Source organism: Saccostrea echinata, unplaced genomic scaffold (genome assembly GCF_033153115.1).
Source record: "Saccostrea echinata isolate AGI-Se365-2 ecotype Australia unplaced genomic scaffold, CSIRO_AGI_Sech_v1 ptg000012l, whole genome shotgun sequence".
In the NCBI taxonomy this organism is placed as follows: Eukaryota; Metazoa; Mollusca; class Bivalvia; order Ostreida; family Ostreidae; genus Saccostrea; species Saccostrea echinata.
In genome coordinates, this window is record NW_026889761.1 from 24,430,162 (window position 1) to 24,443,336 (window position 13,175).

The 13,175-nt window shown below is 34.8% G+C and overlaps 1 protein-coding gene across 1 annotated transcript in view; it reads right to left on the bottom strand.

The window, feature by feature from the left end:
• LOC133185590 (uncharacterized) overlaps nt 1-10,188 on the bottom strand; it is a 31,766-nt gene extending 21,578 nt beyond the window's left edge. The window contains exon 1 of the mRNA XM_061320893.1: nt 9,546-10,188. Within this exon, the coding sequence (XP_061176877.1) occupies nt 9,546-9,825 (280 nt within the window). The 5' untranslated portion in view covers nt 9,826-10,188. The remainder of the gene's footprint in view (nt 1-9,545) is intronic.
• Between the last annotated feature and the right edge of the window lie 2,987 nt (nt 10,189-13,175).

The following is a 13,175-nucleotide window of genomic DNA, read 5'->3' on the forward strand; positions in this document are numbered from 1 at the left end:
AACGAAAATTAACACCGAATATTTTTTGGTAAAGTTTTATTCAAATGAAGGGTCACATCCTCTTTTAACGGATACATGTAGTAAAAGTTAGATGGGGTCCAGGCGTGGATCAAGGAATTTTTTTCCACGGGGGGGGGGGGGATCCCAATAAAAAAAAATATTTCAACCCAGAAATTTCTTGACGAGCCCAAAAAAGAAACTCTTTTCCCAAACGTGAAAAACCAATTTCGTGTGTGTGTTTGTGTGTGTGTATGGGGGGAGGGGGGGGTCGTTGACTTTTAAAGCTTCATACCTAAGACTTTTCATACCATTTTAACACAGATCCGCGTTTTCGAGGAAGTGTCCGCGTTTTCTGGGGGGGGGGGGGGTATGGTCACTTTTACTTGGCTTAGTATATACTTTTAACTGCCCACAAACCCCTCTAGATCCGCGCATGGGGTCATTTGAAAATAGTATTCTCAAGAACCCCTGGACTAGAATGAGAAAATTTCCAACATAGCATACATTCATTTTTTTTTTCAAATATTGATTCCAGGGAGAAGGTTTGGGCCGGAATGAGTGTTCATAATTTAACATAGGAATTTATATATCCCCCCAAACGAAGTGTGTGGGTTTGGGGTGGAGGTGTTTTGAGTCTTCTGGAATCACACTGTCCGTCTGCCTAGCTGTCCGTCTGTACGTTATAGTTTGCCAGGGATATTATAACTTTGTTATGAAGAAACTGGAAGGTCAACTTGGAACAAAGATTACTAATGATCCGAGGGTGTGTCATGGTTTTGATCCAATATCATTCCGGCAAGTTCAAGGTCACTGGAAAAAAATAGCAAGTATCATACTTGATACAGGAATTGCTTATGACAAAATTAAACGGTTTGACACGACCTTCATCCAAGGTCATTCCTGTAAGTTCAAGGTCACTGACAGAAAAGTGTAAGATTACTGTATGTGCTATAATTTTGGAAGCTCATACTTGGAACAAAGATTGCTTATGATCCACCGGTTTGAGATAACATAGTACTAGACTGGCAGAAGAAATGGCAAAATTCGTGCCTGGATTATAAATTTATAAGGGGTGGGAGGAACGCAGGAAACTTTTTCTCAGATTGCTTGAGACGGGTTTGTTGTGACCTTGAACAAAGGTTTTTTCGGCAAGTTCAAGGTCACTGGCAGATAAATATTTTTTTCCCCATGCTATAACTTTGTTATATAAAATCACTGGAAGCTTTTACTTGATACAGAGATTGCTTATGATCCAAGAATGTGTTTTGACCTTGATCCAAGGTCTTTCTGGCAAGTTCAAGGTCACTGACAGAAAAGTGCAATATTCTTTTTCAGGTATATCTTTGTCATTGAGTATCACTGGAAGCTCAAAATTTGTTCAAAGGTTGTTTTTGACCTTAACATAGGTCATTTAGGCAAGATCAAGGTCACTGATATAATAAGTGTAAAATTCAAAAAGGTCTAGTCGCCCACGTGGCGCAGTGGTAAGAGTGTCTGCTCTAGAGTCGTGGATTAAGGAGTTGATCCTTACGTCGCAGGTTCGAATCCCACTGTGGGATGCAGAGACCGATCCTTTGGATGAGACCGTACAAAGTGAGGTCCCGTCTGGCAGTAGGTGCTGACACGAAAAAGATCCCTCACTGCTCAATGGCCATGAGTGCCGAGTATAGGTCAAATTTGGAGACCTCCATTGTTAAATGGTGGCGTCTCCATATGATTGAAAAATTCTCGAAGCTGACGTTAAACAACATACAAACAAACAAACAAAAAGGTCCATAATTTTGTAATAGAAAAAATTGCATGCATTTGCATTTCACTGAAAAGATGATAAATATATCATCCAGAGTGTGTAATGGCCTTGACTTAAATTCGAGGTCACTTAGAATATGATGTTTTGGATGAATAGTCTGAAAGAATATGTGACTGTGATTTTTTTTATGTCAGTGACATACAGATGGTGTTTGCTCTTAACCAGCTGCAGAATGTGTCATGGCTTGACGCAAGGTTATTTGGACAAGTTCAAGTTCACTGACGGGGGAATTTTACATTCCTTAACTGTCTTTCTACTGTTGAAACATTGAAAGTTGATGCCCCTTACAGGATTGTTTATAACCTTAAAATGTTGCATGACCTTGACTCAAGGTCACTATGTCCTGTCCGGAGCTCCGACGGAAGACCTATTCGTTGCATTGCAATGAACTCGGCTCTAGTTTCTTTTAATTATATTAGTTTTAACCTCAATATCAAAAAATCTCCAATATTTTGAATTTTTTCTCTCGAACACCATCAAGTACAAGATAACAAGGTTTGACTGTATGTCTATTTTAGAAATTACAATGGAATCCCTTGATGAGAATAAAATCAGCAGACTTTACTTTGATTAACCAATTAAGGAACAACAAAAAAAAGTGTTTGTCACAAGAGTCAACATTGTCTTTAATCATCATGAGCTCGAGTCCAAAGTAATGGATTTATATGATCAGTTTTAGGTATTCAATTATAAATAGTTGTGTATTGGAAAAGTAAAAAGGAAATCTGGTGGTTATAAGTTTCCAATAAAGTTCTGATTCTATAACTGGGTGACAGATTGACCATCTATGTCGAGACAGCAACTAAATTGCCTTTTTATCAGTCAAACCTCAATCTTCTCTTAAATCATATTTAATTATATTTTAGATATACAATGAAATATGGAGATAACGAGTAGTATTCAAGCTCAAAGTCCACTAAAACAATACAAATCAGGAGCAGAGCAAACACGGACCTCCAAAAATAATTTACCCTGAAAATGTAAACAATAACTGCAAATTTAGATTTTCATAGTCTCCCTTCCTTTTTCCCAGAAGCTGGTGGGGGGGGGGGGGGGGCTGGATTTAACTGTCCCTAGCAAATTAATGTTTGATTCCCTCGACATAAATAAAAACTGTCATACAATTGAACAATATACTGACTGCAAGGAATATGAAACCTTATAATAATTAAAATGGAGAAGTTATGCTTTTCCCCTTTAGAATAATTACGACACAAAGTTTAACCAATAACAGTGATTATCTAATCTACTACACTTAACTTACAATTTCAATGTAACCAAATCAACATTTTGCCATCAATCACCTATCATTATAGATATATATCAATGATCTCAACCCAAAATCTTTGGGCCTCTTTATATGGTTCTATTGGGAGACAATAATGTAATGATTGATCATGTCTATGAGACTAGGAACATGGCTCCTGAGTAATATAAATAGCTGAATTAAGAAATTACTTAACTTTACCAATATGCACATGTTACCTTTCTGTACCCTGTATCAAACTGTGACTAAGTTTATCAAATCTCAAATATAACACAAAATGTTATTTTAATCATGATTATAGGATTCTGAATCAATGACTTACGAATTGTACATTGTTATTTGTTCCAAATATACTAGTACAATTAAATCTATAATTTTCAACTTTTAAGAACTGCAAACTACATAGTATTGACAAGAGCATATTGCCAGAGAGAGAGAGAGAGAGAGAGAGAGAGAGAGAGGGGGGGGAGAGCTCAGGTCGCTAATGGTGAAGGCAAAGCACCTTTAAACTCTTATGATGCTCTGAATTTCAAACAAAGATTATCTGTCTCCAATCCCATCAGACCTCAGAATCTAGTAATCCATCTTTCTGCCATGCTTGAGCGCCCTGACATTAGGACGAGTGAGGAAGACTTTTCCTTTAATGGACCCACGAAAGACCAGAATTATAATACGTTTCTGTAACTAACCACGTGTAGAACGCCCTAATCCTTTGATTACAAACATGATGTTGTTCTGATTAGCGTGAATCAGAAAATGACATACCTGGACAGGTATTTACAGGTGTATGTATCTTTATATCTACCTCTGTATGTATGTACAAGGTGATATTGTGTCTAACACAGCGGAAGACTATAGAGATGAAAGAGAAAGGCCTCCTCAATCATAATCATGGGGTCGTCTGACACAAAGTCGAGGAGTCTGTTTCTCCATACTCCAACAAACAGCAAAAATCTCCTAGTGCATTATAAAGGGTCTGTTTCTCCATACCTTAACAAAGAGCAAAAATTTTCTAGTACATTTAATGTAAAGAGTCCATCTCTCCATACCCCAACTAACTTAACACCAAAAATCTCCTAGTGCAGCTCATGATAAAGGTTTTTATAATATCCCTTGAATCAGATACTGCAAATATTATTATACAAATCAGGAGCATTAGAAAAATGATATGTTCATTTATAATAGGCATGTATATGTTGTCATCTTGTACCAAATTACATAGTTTTCCATTCCAGATTATAGCCTAAATCTTACTACAGTACATACATTTAATCAGCCAATTGCAAGACAAAGACGTAACTTCTCATATTTAGTGATATACTTACAAAAATCAATAATACCTGGAGAATTAGAATGATGTAAGATACAGATCTATGACAGGTAAATATTCCAGGTGAAAAGGACAATAATTAAAGAGGCATATGATCACAATAGGTGACAATGAAGATTATGACAAGGGCTGTCAATGAGAAGAGATCTGACACTGATAAAGTAGTTCACATATTGTCCAATATTCACTGACGAAGGACTAAAACTGACCATACTAATTCTTCAGTAAATGACTAAATGTCATATTAATCATATTATATAATAATTTTAATTAAAAAGTATTCAGTTAAAAAATTAATAATTTAGTACAAAGTGCATGTTTCATTCCATCCGAAACTCACTAAAAATGTAATATTTTAATAATCTTAGTGTACAAATATTTATGCTCTACACGTATTCTATTGATATAGGAATATTTCCTCCTCACACAAACAGAACTTCGGAAATAAATTAGTATAACCCCCCCCCCCCATTTTTCTAAATTTAGCCCTATCATTATAATTCCTAAATGACTCCTAACTGTCCAGAGATTCTGAGTATTACAAAGAGTATGTAAAATATTATAGGTGATTCCTTAGAGGATTTCTCATTAAGATGTGTCAATATTTCATTAGGTTGATTGATTAGAACATATTGAATTATAATAAATACATACAATGGGAATGGGGACAAGTTCTAAAAACTTAATTCACCCTCTCCCTCTGTTCAGATATCAACGTAAATCACAGGCTGGATCTGTATTGTCACTCACATTTCTGATTCATGGCATACTTGAAAAATTAATGAAATAAAATTCTTTCATTTATGTACCTTCCTACCTTCCTAGTTTATATGAAAAGAGGAAAAGAATTCCTTTCAACACAGTACACTGTGACACATTTTTTTTTTTTTGTTTTTTTTTACAAAGAATTAAGAGATTTTTTGGCAAGCCAACATCTACTAGCTCTTTATTACAAATAAACAGAAACATATTGAATTTTCTTCAGTTACCTGCACCTCCATTGACATGTCATTCAAAGAAATCAATGCTTTGGAGTGGTATGTAAATGTTTATGCACCATTCTTAAAAATGAATGTAATTTAGAAGCTCTATATATTGAAAAAAAAAAGAGCTTTGATGATTCAAGTGTGCATTTTAAAGATTGATTATATTAGAAATTTTCCAATATGTTTAAGAAGAAATGTTACTTAAAGTTTCCTCAACTTCAAACAAATGACCAAAATAAATTATGACAGCATATTTACAGTTTGATAAAATTGTAAAATATGTAAAAAGAACTCCAACAATGGAGTACATCCAAATAGTCTCCTTTGGTTTGTTTGTTTGTTTGTTTTTTTTTTTTTGTAAAATATGCAGCTTATTTAAAACTGCTTGGGGCTTAAAGATCAATGTTTCAGTTTTAAAGCTATGCATTTCAGAAATGTAAATTTTAGATTCTCCTTTGAATTTCACCAAAAGAACTATGTCAGTGTTTCATTAATGGTTTGTAATTGTAATCATACAAGACTATAAGTACGTGTTCCATGAAAATCCAAAATAGTGTTTAGTTAACTGCACAATATCTAAATACAATGGGCAACTTTGGGTGACTGTTTCAAAGGATCCCAAATATTAAAATCTGACATCAAATTATGTTATCCCCTGTATATATTCACACACTAATCCTTGCCTAGTCATAACCATACACAATTTCTTCATTAAATTATTTTCAGCAATGTTTCTCCAATAAAAATAAATTTAAGTAAATACTATAGAAATTTCAGGCACACACAAAGTACTTCATCAGATGTAGAATATAAGAAACCCTTCAACATGACCAAATATTTACACAGGGAATTTCTCACAGACAGAAGTGTCCTCCAGATCTTATGACTGTCTAAAACCAAATTTCAAAGCTTTTGAAAGGTTCGTTATAAAAAAGAGAAAACACTTGAACAGGTGAAAAGGAAATGTTAACATGGTTAACAAGTAAGAGTTCCTCCTGCCCAAAATATGACTCACCTGGTCCTCGAGCCATCAAAATGTAGGTCAAAGAATCAAGGTCATAAATCGGACAGCAATTGAAATCAAACAAGGAAATAAAAATTCACTTTTTGAAGTGTATTCTCTGATTTGTTGCTAGGGTATTTTGATCAAGGTTATGGTAGTGCAAATAATTGGCTGATTTCGTTCAATAGGGGTGATGGCCACAAATTGACAAAAAGTGCCTTCTGAATTTTTTTTTTCACCTTTCAGGTGTTTTATTGTACAGTCTACAGGATATGTTTTATTACCTTAAGGCACAACTTCCCCCGACAGAAAATAAATTCATTTCTCCTTATGGTGTGCCACAACATCAAAGATCAACAGGTTTTTTTGTAGGTCTAATACATTTTATTGACAAATCTGAAGCAATTAATTTTCTGTAAACCACAATCTCTTAAATTATCACTATACAGAAGACATATAGAATGTTCAAGAAATTGCGCAATATATATATATATATATATATATATATATATATATATATATATATATATATATATATATATATATATATATATATATATCATCTTAAAACAGCAGAATACATTCATTATTCACAGGATTAAAATGCTCCTACTATAAAAAATAATTTCTTTCAAGATAATTATATAAATCCCATATAATAGATCATTAATACAGTGTATATAGTTTTATATAGTGCAGAAGTTAACTTAGGAAATCTTTGAAAGCTTGTTCCTTTGTCAAAATGTACTTTTTCACAATTTACGTTCAATCAGCGAGTAGGAAAATATTAAACAGTTTATCTTTTAAATGTTTATTAACTTTTAAAATAAAGTAGGCTGAAACAGATTTCTGCAGAAAATTTGTGACTGTGTACAAGCATAAATTAATAAAAAAAAAAAAAATGTCTAGATACAGTAGTGAAGTACCGATTAATCTATTAAATTGATTATCTCATTGAAATGACCCCTGATTATAGATAATCGATTATAATTCTGATAATCGCGATTAATCAAAATATTAGATAAAAACAAATTGTTCCTAGGATTTAATACAATTCATTCTTCTTTGAATGTAACTAAATCCTAAGTAATAATTTAATAAATAAATCCAATGATACAAAAAATACATCAAAAATGCATTTTAGAAATCAATCCAGAATTTTTTACCAATTTATTCTTTATTCAAAAATGAAAAAAATTTAAAACCTAAAATCAATTGATTATTAATTGATTATAGCAAGTCCTATTATTCCAATAATAAATACCTGGTAATTAATCGCTTATGAAAAACAATTCCAACTGCCCATCACTGGACTCTACAGTATTTGAAAGAAAGATTTTCATCTTAGACTCTCTCATATATCATTTGTTTGTTTTTGTTTGTTGTTTAACGTCCCTCTCAAGAATTTTTCAATCATATGGAAACGCCACCACTTGCCAGTGGAGAGCTGCAAATTTTGACCTATGCTCGGAACTCAAGGCTATTGAGCAGTGAGGGATCCTTTTTCAATTGCCAGCATCTACTGGGACACGGGACATCGGTTTATACAGTCTCCTCCAAGAAGGTCTGGTCTCCACGTCCCACAGTGGGATTTGAAGCAGCGATGTAAGGATCACTCCTTGTTCCGCAACTCTAGAGCAGACCTAGTTCATTTGTAATGACATAAACATTACAATCCTACACAGTATATATATATTACTTGGGTAGATGTAGCAGGCCGAATTAATAATTTACAAAGATGTGTTTTTTTAAATCAAATTTTAACTCAAAAATATCAATTACAATGCATATCTTTAAATTTTTTTAAAATTAGTCTGCTTCATAGAATATAACGTACCATACTCGGGGCCGGAAAAAAGAATTCTTGATTCAACATGCATTCTATTGATTATAATCACTGCACACTTTGAAATAAATCTGATAACTTTTGGAGATCAAGGCCAAATTAGTCACCACTTCTTTAATATCTCAAAATCTAATGCTTCTCAAACCAGATCCAATCTTAAGTTTTAATTCTCATTCAATGTTTCGTTCCTTATTTTGCTGAACAGAGAGCAAGCTCTATCACAAAACTTTTGTCCGGACTATTTTATTTGATTGCTTTTACATTTAATACAAATTACCAAGAATACCAATATAAACTGGGTGGTCTTGATCCAATTGTTTTTGTAGTCCAGTAATAAAGAGGGCAATGATTGTGGTTAACATAGGCCAATGTAACAGGGTCAGTGATTGGATACTTGACCCATATGCAACACCTGTCCTCAATGACTGCATCAAAGGGAAAAAGTAATATCATAATCAGCAACTTTCTATATTATTACGTATCAAAATAGCTCATATGTCCGTAAACTAACTCTCAATGACAGCAAATGTTGATATTTGGTGAAATAACCACAGGTGTGCAATTTTCAAAAGTCATTAATGGCAGGTGCTTCAACAAAAGGAACTTTTGTATTTTTTGTTTGGACAAAGTTTGTGGTAAGCCAATAGGGGCATTAGAAATGTACAACCTGGGGAGAACCTCAAATTTAACAAATGAGGGAAACCCATACAATTTCCTCTCAGAATTTCTTAAAGGAATTTATGCCAAAATGCCATATAGGGTATTAATAATCACAGATGGGGGAGAGTCCATTCCTCTCCACGGCAATATTTCTCCACGTCAATCATCTTGAATTCAGAATAACCATAAATTACTAATAAACCCTGCTTTAAAACTCAAATCAATATTTACTCTGCTATATCTTTTCTGATAAAAACAGGAAAGTTATGACAGGCCGCTCTGAAGGACCAGCTTTTGTTACCTGGTGTATGTTGTCAATGATTCATGTTTTCTCATCAGACTGGACATTTTTCTCCTGTATTTGGAGTGTGTATTCTGTCCTAGCCTATCACCTTATCTAAATCACTGATATACCTTTTGTGTATTATCCCTCTCCCTGACTTCTGATAGTTCTGTAGGAAGTTAATCAATCAGATGCTAATTGTTTTACGAGCTATCCCCTAATGAGAAACCAATTCAGGCTCTACTAAAATTTCCGCCTCTAGTAAAGTTTTTTTGAATTTTGACCAACTTAAAATTAATTCAGAGAGCTAATAAATTTCAGGAAATCCCGTTTCAAAAATAGTACTTCGTAGAAACTTACGTATAGTAACCGATTTGGCATCAAGGTCTTTGACAAACTGTTCCACAAATGTAATTTTTCTGCTAATACGTTCCGACTTTTCGAACACTTTTTGGCATTCCTCTGAAATATCACAGAAGATGTCGTCTGCTAATCGGACCACACTGGCCAGCTGATGAAGGATCCCCACGAGGGCGTTCGATGTCACTGCATGTTGCAGATTTCTCTTGTCCCCATGGTCAATTTTTATGGGGGATCTCCCCAAATTCACAGGTGTAACAATTCGTTCTCCCAAAGGCATGATAAAACCATGACAATCTTAGAAAATTCACATTTTCACACACACTGAAAATCCACAGAAATGATTGTCACACTACACCTCCGAAAACACGTACCTGGACAGTTTCGCCATATTCAAATAAAATGTTTAGGAACTGTTAACCGCTGTTGTATGAAGCGCCCTCGGGAGGAAGCAAAATCAATGTTCTGTCATGAAATCATTTTCCCGCGCTGATGACACGACCTAAAATATTCTATAACACAACCATGTGGTCAGGTAGATGCTGTCCGTTAATTACAATGATGATCGATCATTGAGGAAGCGAAACAATGGTAATCGGAGTATTGTTTTTTGTGGGGCGTAAGACATCTAGTGGGAACAGCCAGGTAAACATTTAAGGAGGCGGTCTACTTTGTTATGCGAGGAAGCATGTTGTAGGACTTATCAGATAAAAGATGTGGGTTTAACATTTTTACCACAACCCCGTACTTAGATTTAAAACCGTTGGTTTCATAAGTCTATCTTTGGGTTTAATTGTCAGGCCCGTAGAACGGGGGGGGGGGGGGGGGGCATGGGGCGGCCCCCACTTTTTCTAAGTATAGTATTTTTGCTATAGTAATTTTTCCTTCATATCCTGGCTGCCTCCCCCCCCCCCTACTTTTTTGTTGCAATAAGGTCGAGCACTGGCAAGTTCAAAGATTTGGACGGTTAATTACTTTTTTTTTTTTTTTGCTTGTCAGATTATTTTGAACACTTGGCCCCCTTACTTTTTAATCAGTTTATATATTTTTTTCCTTTTTTTTTTTCCTTTTTTTGCTTGTCAGATTTTTTCCGAAGTTGCCCCCCCCCGTTGCTAAGGGCTTGTTTGTATAGTATCCATCAATTAAATGCATAGAAAAATTTAATAAATGTGATGGTTTGGGCTGGGGATGTCGGCCTTGGATAGCTCAGTAGGTAGAGCACCTTACTAGTGATGCATGGGTCCCGGATTCGATTCCTGGTCCAGCCATACATTTTCTCCTTTCCTGTTATAGAGTTGGTGCCGTTGATACCCCCCACCCCCCGACTTGCAGGGGAAAGTCCTGCCAGGGGCTAATAAGAACTTGGGTTGTGTCTTTCCTGTTACGCAATATTCATGTGTAGATCTGCGGTAGTCATAGTGGCCGCTGAAGGAACTTCCAAATTTAAGGCCACTCGCTACAAATAAAATATTTTTTCTTCTTCTTCAAAATCACGAAAATAGATACTAAATGTCAGTTTATAGAATTTAAAATCACATAAAGTTTAATTTTTAATCAAAATTTCTCAGTAGTGTCCATAAGTAATTGATTTATAAGGGGAATGGCAAGAATTGTCGATTTTGAACATCGTATAGAAAATTTAAAAATTTTTATATTGTAAGAATTTGATATTGGCATCGTTTACAACAACAACAACAAAATCAAAAAATATGTACCAATCCTTGCATCCATTTTTATAGTAACAATATTTTCAAAGTATATAAATGATTTAATTTAAAGACACAAAATCTATATATCGGGTTTAAATCTACTTATATATATTAAAAAAAATTTTTTTTGAAAAGCAATATGTGAGAGAATCTTAAAAGCAATTAGGGTTGCGAGAGTTAATGTTCTTGACTTGCTTTCCGTTAAGTTCCTTCTGATGTATTTCCGAACTATGGTGTGTCCAAACCATCAATATATATTTACAGAAGATAAAAACCAAATGGTAAAATACCTGTGATGCTTTTTATGCAATTACAGCTTGATCGTTCCTGAAGCATTTTATGGAGTTGCAGGCCATTAGAGATGATGGCAAGTTGTTTCGTATAGCTGTATGTTTTCTGGAAGGAAGGCCGGGTTTCAATTTTTATGATCAATTTTTAAAACTGAGGCAGGCTACTGACAGATAAGTTGATGTTACAGGGATTTCAACAACCTTGTTTAATGTCAGCATTTCGTAAATTCTATGGTCGTTGTAATGACCTTAATAGCAAATATAACCTGTCATAAGGTCGTATTTTGACTGACATATTTCATACCAATTGATAGGCCTTTATAGTGGCGCCTGCAGAGCAGAGCGGCTATTAGCGATCACTTTACCCCAGGGTCTGTCTGCCCTCTTTCACACCTTATATGTTGAGAACTGTAAGAGGTATGGATTTGATATTTTGCTCATATATTTCTTGACACTACATGGCTTTTGAAAAATGGTTACCGACCTGGGAACTTTCAACTTGACCTTTGACCTACTTTACAAAATTCTAGTTGTTCATAATGGCGATATACAGCATATTTTGGGGCATTTGAGAGGTAAGTTTGTGCTATTTAGCATGTGCACTGTTTGTCATAAGACATGAAAAATACCAGCGTTACAGTAAACTTGATCTTCACCCTTGACCTACTTTTCAAAAATACTCGGTAGGTTGATTAATCTTGTGTCTTCTGAATTTTGAGATGGAGGGCATCAATTACTAGTATATGTATTACATGTATATGAACTCATAACACTTTATTTTAAAGCTGCATGTATGATACTGGGAGTCCATACATCACTGTTTCACAGTGTAGTGTGACAAGTTTATCACCGCTTACTGGGGGTCCATACATCACTGTTCCACAGTGTAGTGTGACAAGTTTATCACCGCTTACTAAGAGTCCATACATCACTGTTCCACAGTGTTGTGTGACAAGTTTATCACCGCTTATACTAAGAGTCCATATATACATTATTGTTCCACAGTGTTGTGTGACAAGTTTATCACCGCTTACTGAGAGTCCATACATCACTGTTCCACAGTGTAGTGTGACAAGTTTGTCACCGCTTACTGGGGGTCCATACATCACTGTTCCACAGTGTAGTGTGACAAGTTTGTCACCGCTTACTGAGAGTCCATACATCACTGTTCCACAGTGTAGTGTGACAAGTTTATCACCGCTTACTAAGAGTCCATATATACATTATTGTTCCACAGTGTTGTGTGACAAGTTTATCACCGCTTACTGAGATTCCATATGTCACTGTTATACAGTGTGGTGTGACAAGTTTGTCACCTCATACTGAGAGTCCATACGATCGATAAATTTTTTATAATTCTATTTTTGTTTACGATGAGGGGTCATCTCTTAAGAGAATTAATTACGTATTCCTAATGTTGATTTATCACTTTATATACACCAAAAAAGACATCTAATTTTGCCTTATAGATAACTGCAAATTATGCAGGTGATACATATTTAAAATTACAACATCGAAAAGAAGACACTCACGTCAGCCCCTTCAAAACCGTATGCATTAAACGTCGCAAGGAGGATAACTCGATCATTTTTTAAAATTATTTGTTTGCATTTCTTATTGTATATTTCGTA